General features: G+C 37.1%; 1 protein-coding gene across 7 annotated transcripts in view; it reads right to left on the bottom strand.

Annotated features, from left to right (window-relative positions):
• Window positions 1–9212, bottom strand: part of LOC111863415 (phospholipid-transporting ATPase IA) — a 225615-nt gene that overhangs the window by 33606 nt on the left and 182797 nt on the right. Inside the window, exon 22 of one of the 7 annotated variants that reach the window (XM_033751050.1) lies at window positions 513–640. The exons of the other annotated variants lie outside the window; for them this stretch is intronic. Coding sequence (XP_033606941.1) covers window positions 520–640 — 121 coding nt within the window. The 3' untranslated portion in view covers window positions 513–519. Of the gene's footprint in view, window positions 1–512; window positions 641–9212 lie in introns of those variants that run through there. 7 annotated transcript variants of the gene reach the window in all.

Here is a 9212-nt window from a genome sequence, read left to right as displayed (position 1 = left end):
AACCAACCCCACCCAAAAAAAAAGCCCCCCCCCCGCCAAAAAAAAAAAAGAATCATTGAATTGTCTAGATGTGGTAAAGGTAGATAGTATACCTGCACTTGTCAGTACTGGTAGAGGAGGAGAAGTGAAGGCATGGAACTCTTCAGTGGTCGTAAGACAAGTGTTCAATGTAATTTAAATTCAACTTCTTATATTGGGAGAAGAAAGAAATAATGCTGAACAGTTAAAATAACATAAGCGCCTAATTTATTTTCATTTTGAGACAACAGAATTTTGGAGGTGTGGCTTGTATTCAGGGGTGGCTCATATTTGGGCAAATGTGGTAACTCCTTAGTTAATAATAATCACTGGTATTATATAAAAATTAAAACAAAATTAACTTGAACAGAATGGAAAGTAAGAGTTTGTTCACAAATGAAGATACAGAGGTTAAAAATAAAACACAACTAAAAAAATATTTTTGTATATGTTTAAAATAATTGAATTAAACTGAAAAACAAAACATGCATACAAGATGGCTTAGTTGGTATCCTCAGGAGCCACACATGCATTGGAAGGCCACGCACGGGCAGCAGGATGAGTGGTGGTGATATCCAGTGTATTGTGATGTGATATCATTCGCCAACACAGAGCCCCATAGCTGTTCAACATGCAGCATTCCATCCCACAAAAAAGTACTTTAATGGACATGTTTAACAGAACTATGATATGGCATAAAATAATGGTATGTTAGCAAGATACTGGCAGAGATCAGATGCTTATGCAATTCTGTCCCTGAACCAGCAACATAAGCATGAAACCAACTTGTAAGTAAAAAGTATATATTCCTTCAGATATGACTAGTTTATTGTGAATAGACAAATTACATACATGTTTTGGTCTGCATTGGCCATCATCAGAGGTTTCATCAGTTAACTACATACATATTTAATTAAGTACATTTCAGTTGTGGGAAGCAGTGTGTTTGTATCCTTGGCTATAATTTTAAGATATAAGATCCTTATATAGACATATGTATTGAGAATGTGTACAGTGTTTCCAATTAATGTTGATGAAACCTCTGATGATGGCCAAGATAGGCCAAAACATGTATAGTGATTTGTGTATTCACAATAAACTAGCCACAACTGAAGGAATATATACTTACTTTTTACATACACATTACACACTGTGATGGAACAAGATGCATGTAGTTAAGATATTAAAGCAACTATTCTCTCAATACTACCATCTATATAAAAAAACAGTCATTACTATGTCAGCAAAGTAACTTTGTAAGTGGGATTAATGTAAAAGAAGTTTATGACATATACTCATGGGTTTAAAAGAAAGCATTTTAATATAAATAACTAGAACAGACAACAAACATAAATGAATTAGAGGAGCATACAGGATTCTGAATTTTCATGCCTTATTCTCTAATATTGATGAAGGATTCTGGTGAAATGAAATACAATTATTAGCGAAACTAGGAATGAATAAAGAAAAATAGTGCACAAGAGACTCACTAAACTTCAGCTGACTACCATAGTACAATGGATATGACTAGGGCAGTTGCACCTGGAGCTAGCTGTTCATTTAGACATCCTAACTGATTGAGATGGTTTCCTCATGACACAAAATTTATTTTCTTTCCACCATTTCTCACATCATGGAAAATGACCCATGTATTTGATACAGAACCATTAAATAAATTATGAAAAATAAACTTAAAACACATAAAAGCAAATGAGATTTTATAACACTGCTGTCCAGTTATGCTACCTGGTTGTCACTTGGTTGTAAGGGTTAGATGAAGCTGGAATGAACTTCACACTTTCTACTGAAATTTTACATGCGTGGAAAGAATAATAATGATCAGCTGGGAATTTATGTTATAACTATCACACAGTGTGATAAATCCTCTAGGTCTACTTTTATGTTAAGTACAGCTTTCAAAGATTGGTACAGAGTAAATCCCTGATTGGGTTCAAACAGAAATTCAACTGCAATAAACATCAGATTTTATAAAACAATGCATCCACGGGGAATTTTCCATTACATACGAGTATGATTAACAGATGCTTAAAGTATGCTAAAATATGCTTGAAACTACCAAGACCCATAAGAGAAAGTCTGTAAGTTCAACATCAACTGGATATGAACCACTGTTAAACCCATATGAAGAAGTATAAAAGTTCAACATTAACTGAATGTGAACCCAAAACTCTTTAAAATTTATGATAAGATCTATGCATATTTAGGACTCTAGTTCTAATTCATCTGCCTATAGTTTTGTATGGGTGTGAAACTTGGTCTCTGACATTAAACATTAAGGGTAGAACATAGACTAAAGGCATTAACAAACAGGGTGCTGAGAAAATCTGGACCAAAGAGGGATGAAATGGTATGAGGTTGGAGAAAACTTCATAAAGGGGCGCTTCTAACTTGTACTCTTCCCCAAATATAATTAGAATAATGAAGTCAAGGAGAATGAGACGGGAGAACATGTAGAATGCATACGGAGAAGGTAAATGAATACAGGATTTTACTGAGAAAATTAGAAGGAAGAAACACCACCAGGAAGACCTAGATTTAGGTGGGAGGATAATATTAAAATGGATATCTAAAATAAAATCGAGTGGTGTGGACTGGATTTATCTGGCTTAGGGTAGAGACTAGTGAAGGGCTCTTGTGAACATGGTAATGAATCTTTGGGTTCCATAAAATATTTGAAATTTCTTGAGAAGCTGAGAGAATGGCAGCTTCTCAAGGACTCAGCTCCATTCAGTTAGTTAACTCTACATAACCAGGTTAGAAGGTTATTTCATTAGGGAAGGATGATTGACTGTTCCACTGTGATACACACATGGTCAGAAACATAATGAATCATTATCCCCTTAATGAACATGCTTGTCAACATGTACAGAATTATTACAAATGATTTTTACACTTTCAAACACTTCTTACAAAAACTGATTGATTTTCAGTAGTGAACGTTAATCACTGGTAATAATAACTCTCAAAATTTCTGCAATGCTCAATATAAACTCCAAACTTGGCCACCAGGTATTGTGCATGCTGTCATGTCACTACAATGGCAACTCAACAACCAAAAGCATTTTGTGTTTTGTAGTTTCAAGAATTGAGATCTGTGACCACTGCCCAACGGATGGATCACAGAGTTCGATGTGAAACCACTATCTAGACCTTTCATTTATTCCTTGTATAAACAGTTTATGGAGAACGGGTCCATATGCTAGGGTAAAAGACCTGTATGGTCTGGAATTTCAAAACAGACTGTGGATGTGGTTCATTAGATATTACTCAGAAGCCCTAAAAGGCCAAAAGTCAAGAACTGCAGATACCACATAGAAATGTGTAGAAGATCTTATGAAAGCAACTGGAAATGAAGAGTTACAAGTTACAACAGCAGCAAGAAATTAAACTTCTGCTGTCAAGTTCTAACAAAATTAGAACACGAAAAGAATTTTCTTGATGTCACTTTTTTCTCTGATGAAGCCATCTTGCGCATAATCTGGGGACCTTGGGCTAAGAAAACCCACAAGCAATAATGGAATATCCCAGGGCTACTCCAAATGTCACCGTTATATGCACTGTCTGCTAACAAAGTGCACAGACCATTCATGTTTGCTAAAAATACACTAATATATATGTCATATCTGGACATTCTCCAGCTCCGGCTACCACTGAAACTGGAAGAAAACTTTGACAATACATTTCTGCTACAACAGAACAGATCTCATCCTCTTTACAAACATGCGGTGATTAACCTTCTCAGTGTGGAGGTGCCCGATTGGTGGATTGCTTGGGATGGGCCATGCAGTGGCTTCCATGTTCCAAAGATCTTACCCCGTTAAGTTCCTTTGTCTGCAGTCATGGAAAAGACCCTGTGTAATTTTCCACCAACACTAGCAAATGCTAATATGCTGGAAGAAACACCAGGCTATCTATCAATTCAGTTGTCATGCAAATGATATGCAAAGTGTGGGGAGAGATCCGAAAAGCAACCAACAGTGCTCACGCTGAGTATATGCAAACTGTGGGGAGAGATCTGAAGAGCAATCAACAGTGCTCACGCTGAGTATATGCAAAGTGTGGGGAGAGATCCGAAGAGCAACCAACAGTGCTCACGCTGAGTATATGCAAACTGTAGGGACAGATCTGAAGAGCAACCAACAGTGCTCACGGTGAGTATATAGAAAACTGTATAAAGCTTGGGAAACTATAAGAGAGAATATAAAAATGTCTGCCAAAGAGAGTCTAGGATATTATGAACCGAAGAAGCATAAGCCATGGTTCGATGAAAGATGCTCAAAATTATTAGATCAAAGAAAGCAGGCCAAATTGCAATGGTTACATGATCCAAGTGGATTAAATGGGGATAATCTGAACAATATAAGATGTGAAACCCACAGGCATTTCAGGAACAAAAAGAGGGAATATCTGAAAGACAAAATTTATGAGCTTGCAATGAATAGTAAGAATAAGAACATTAGAGAGCTCTATAGAGGAATAAATGACTTTAAGAGGGGTTACCAGCCTAGCAGCAACTTAGTGAAGGATGAGAATGGTGATCTGCTTGCAGATTCCCACAACATTTTGAATAGGTGGAGGAACTACTCTCAGTTATTGAAGGTACATAGGGTAAGTGTTGTTAGGCAGACAGAAATCCATACATCTGAGCCGTTAATACCTGAATCTAGCCCTTTTGAGGTTGAAAGTGCTATTGCAAAATTGAAATGGTATAAATCGCCAGGTAGTGAACAAATTCTGGCAGAACTTATTCAAGCAGGAGGTGAAATATTACGTTAGAAGATTCACAATCTAATTACTTCTATTTGGCATAAGGAAAAATTGCCTGATCAGTGGAAGGAGTATATTATTGTACCAGTTCACAAGAAGGGTAATAAAACTGTCTGTAGTAATTATCGGGGGTAGCACTGATATCAATTTCATATAAAATTTTGTCCAATATTCTTCTTTCAAGTCCACATGCAGATGAAATTATTGGGGGTCATCAGTGTGGGTTTCGATGTAACAGATCAACTACTGATCAGATCTTTTGCATTCATCAGATATTGGAGAAAAAAATGGGAGTACGATGAAACAGTACATCAGCTATACATAGACTTCAAGAAAGCCTATGTTTCAGTTAGGAGGGAAGTATTGTACAATATTCTAATAGAGTTTGGGATACCCATGAAACTAGTTAGGTTGATTAAAATGTGTTTAAACAAAACGTACAGTAGAGTCTGTGTAGGCAAACATTTGTCTGATAAATTTCCTATCCAGAATGGTCTAAAACAAGGAGATGCTTTATCGCCACCTCCTTTTCAACTTTGCCTTAGAATATGCAATTAGGAAGGTCCAGGGAAACCACTGAAATTAAAACGGGACACATAAGCTGTTGGTCTATGCTGATGATATGAATCTACTGGGTGATAACATAGATACCATAAAGAAAAACACACAAACTTTAATTGACGCAAGTAAAGAGGTTGGTCTAGAAGTAAACACAGAGAAAACTAAGTATATGTTGCTGTCTCATCACCAAAATGCAGGGCAAAATCATGACATAAAGATAGGAAACAGATGTTTTGAAAATGTGGCACAGTTCAGGTATTTGGGAACAATGGTAACAGATTGAAACCTGATTCAGAAGGAAATTAAGAGGCGACTGAACATGGGTAATGCTTGCTAACATTCAGTCCAGAACGTTTTGTCTTCTTGTCTGCTGTCCAAAAACATAAAAATTAGATACAAAACTATAATTTTGCCCATGGTTCTGTATGGGTGTGAAACTTGGTCTCTGACATTAAGGGAGGAACATAGACTGAGGGTGTTTGAGAACAGGGTGTTGAGGAGAATATTTGGACTGAAGAGGGATGAAGTGACAGGAGGTTGGAGAAAACTGCATAATGAGGAGCTTCATAATTTGCACTATTCTCCAAGTATAATTAGAATGATCAAGTCAAAGAGGATGAGGTGGGCAGGTCATGTAGCACGAATGGGGGAGACGAGGAATGCGTATAGGATATTGGTGGGAAAGCCAGAAGGAAAGAGACCACAAGGAAGACCAAGTCATAGGTGGGTGGACAATATTAGAATGGATCTTAGAGAGATAGGATTGGATGGTATGGATTGGACAGAACTGGCTTAGAATAGGGACCAGTGGACGGCTATTGTGAACATGGTAATGAACTTTTGGGTTCCATAAAATGCTAGGAAATTCTTGAGTAGCTGCAGAATTGGCGGCTCCTCCAGAAGAGCTCAGCTCCATGAGTAAGTAAGTAAGTAAGTAAACGAACAAGTTGCAGGTACCCAGCAAATTGATGAGCAACTGTTGTGGCATAGGCGTTTAGGGCATTTAAATAGGGTTAGCATGCGGTTGCTTAAAAAGGTTTAGCTAGTGGCATTGATTTTCAAGAACCAGAAGATCAGTGAAAGAAAAGCGTTCCATGCCTGGAAGGCAAGATGACAAAGAAGCTTTTCCTACAATCAAAGAACAAACGGTAAAAAAGGATACTTGATCTATTACATTTAGATCTGGTTGAGCCATTTGAAATACCCTCTTATGGGAATGCTAAATATTTTTGACTATTGTGGATGATCATAGTAGAAAAATCTTCATTCGTTTCTTGAAACAAAAAGGTGACACATATGAAGCATTTAAAGAATTTCTGAAAATGGTTGAGACATAAACTGAATTGACTATAAGAGCTGTTTGTTCCAATAATGGTGGTGAATTCTGCGGCAAATTATTCACTGACATGTTAAAACAAAAGGGAATTAAAAGGGAATTCTCTGTGCCATATAATCCACAACAAAATGGAACTGCCGAACGAGCTAATTGCAGTATTCTGGAAAAAACAAGATGTATGTTGTATGATTCCGGCTGCAACAAAAGACTCTGGGCTGAAGCAGCACAAAGAGCCATATATCTTTTGAGCAAATCACCTCACAAGAAACTAAAGAACAAATTGCCAGAATAAATATGGACAGGAGAGAAGATTGATCTCTCCCACATACAAATATTTGGATGTCCAGCTTACGCTCATATACCATCAGAGAAATGCCAAAAATTGGATGCAGTGAGCAAGAAATAAATTTTTGTGGGATACAGTGAGGATAGTAACGCTTATCAGTTATCAGATCCCCTTAATAGTTAAGGCAAGAGATGTAGAATTTCTGGAAGAAGAAATTATAAACAAGAATGAGTGAGAAAGGATTTCGGCTTAAAGAGATTCTTCCAGAGTTGTCAAGTTTCTACCTCGACCCACAAGATGAAAGACTGATTCCGCAAGAACAAAACCCCGAAGAAGAACAATCGTAAGTAGAAAATGAAGTTCCATTAGAGCCGAACGGTTTAGAACAATTACCAGGAAATTTGGAAGAAAGACGATATCTACTTTGGAACAGGAAACAGAAGAATTTCCAGAATTTATTACCTACTTAGCCGTGCATAAAGATGAGGAGTCAGAACTAGTCACATATGAAGAGGCACTGTCAAGCTCTGATAAATCTAAATGGAAAGAAGCTATTCAACAGGAGCTAGAAGCTTTCCAAACAAACGAAACATGGACAATAGTAGACAGACCGTTGAATAAGCCAGTAGTGAAGTCTCAAATGGGTCTTCAAAATTGAATGAGATGCTGAAAGAAATATTGCATGTCACAGAGCATGTTTAGTGGCGAAAGGTTGTAGCCAAACAAAGGGAATAGACTATTTTGAAATGTTCGCTCCCGTTGTGAAACACTCATCAATGCATTTGTTATTTGCTTTAGCTGCTAAGCATGACTGGAACACTGACCACCTTGATGTCTGTACTGCGTTTTTAAACAGAGATATTGGGGAAGTTATATATATAGAGCTTCCTGAAGGATATGATATTAAGGGGGAGTTTAATAAAGTTTGCAAGTTAAAAAAAATCAGTTTACGGACTAAAACAAACCGCTAGGTCGTGGAATAAGAAAGCAACAGGGGTTCTGAAAAGCCTTGGGTATAATCAAACTTGTTCTGAACCATGTACTTATACCAAACAAAAGGGTAATTCTGTAATTAATATAGCATTGTGTGTTGATGACTTCTTCATATTTCATAATGACAATGTTGAAGTTGAGAATTTAAAAGGAAAAGTGCAACAATGTTTTAAAGTGGCCGGTTAAGAAATGTCTAGGAATGGAAGTGAACAGAGACAGGGCAAAGAAAACTATAAAGTTAACCCAAACTCAATATTTAAACAATGTTCTTAAGAGATTTAATATTCCTAATGAGACTATACCAGTTATTCATCCAACAGAACCAAATACCAAACTTAACGTTGCTGATGGTTGCACGAAAGTTTTAAATGTATGGAAACATACTGATCTTATTAATTCATTTGGATTGTGCTAAGAATAATGTGTCCAAATGATGTTCTAAATAATAATAATTTTTTATATATTCATTAATGCTCACTTTAGAGTCAGTGAGCATTAACCTTTATCAGCGGAATAACTCGTATACATGTCGCAAGCAGGGACCGGAGTTGGCCGAATGACACATATATGTGACGCAGGACATGTGCACTCTTTGGGAGTGCTGACAGTCTGACCTTGGGTTTGAAACCAAAAGAAACCTATGTGAAGTCATGTCAGTGGTTCATTCCTTAGCTCTGAACAAAGAAATCGTTTATCTCGGTCCTGGTTTCAAAACTATTTATGTTTATATATGACTGTTTATGACCTGGCCAGCCAAATATAGCCCAGCTTTGTTCTGAGAACTGAAGAGGAAATATTCATCGGTGCTTACAGATCAGTGCTTCCAGACCTTTCAAGGAAGTGTGACGTATTCAAGGACTGGTTTTCAGTGGCGAATTATCAGTTAGGAAGTCAGTGTCGGATTGTGTTTTATTTCTTTTTCACTTAAAAAATTAGTGCCAGACTGTCATATATTTCTTTTTATATTATTTTGTGTCTCGGAAGAGGTATAAACCCACTGAGCCAGTATGACTTTGTGAGTAAAAGGCATCTTTGTCACTGTGACTTTCCGTATCAGTGTCGGACTGGCACCTTTTTGACTACTATTACAATCGGGCAGAGGCTACAGAAAGCAATGGGAGATGCATATGCTGTGACCAGCATATTCAAGCCCAATGCTGATCTGAGCAATGACATTGGGGACACTGCAAAATTATGCAAAGGTTTTAGTAAAGAAGATCAGGTAGTTAT

Source organism: Cryptotermes secundus, unplaced genomic scaffold (genome assembly GCF_002891405.2).
Source record: "Cryptotermes secundus unplaced genomic scaffold, Csec_1.0 scaffold840, whole genome shotgun sequence".
NCBI lineage: Eukaryota > Metazoa > Arthropoda > Insecta > Blattodea > Kalotermitidae > Cryptotermes > Cryptotermes secundus.
Note: the sequence above shows the minus strand (reverse complement) of the source record. Positions and strands in the feature narration are given on the sequence as shown.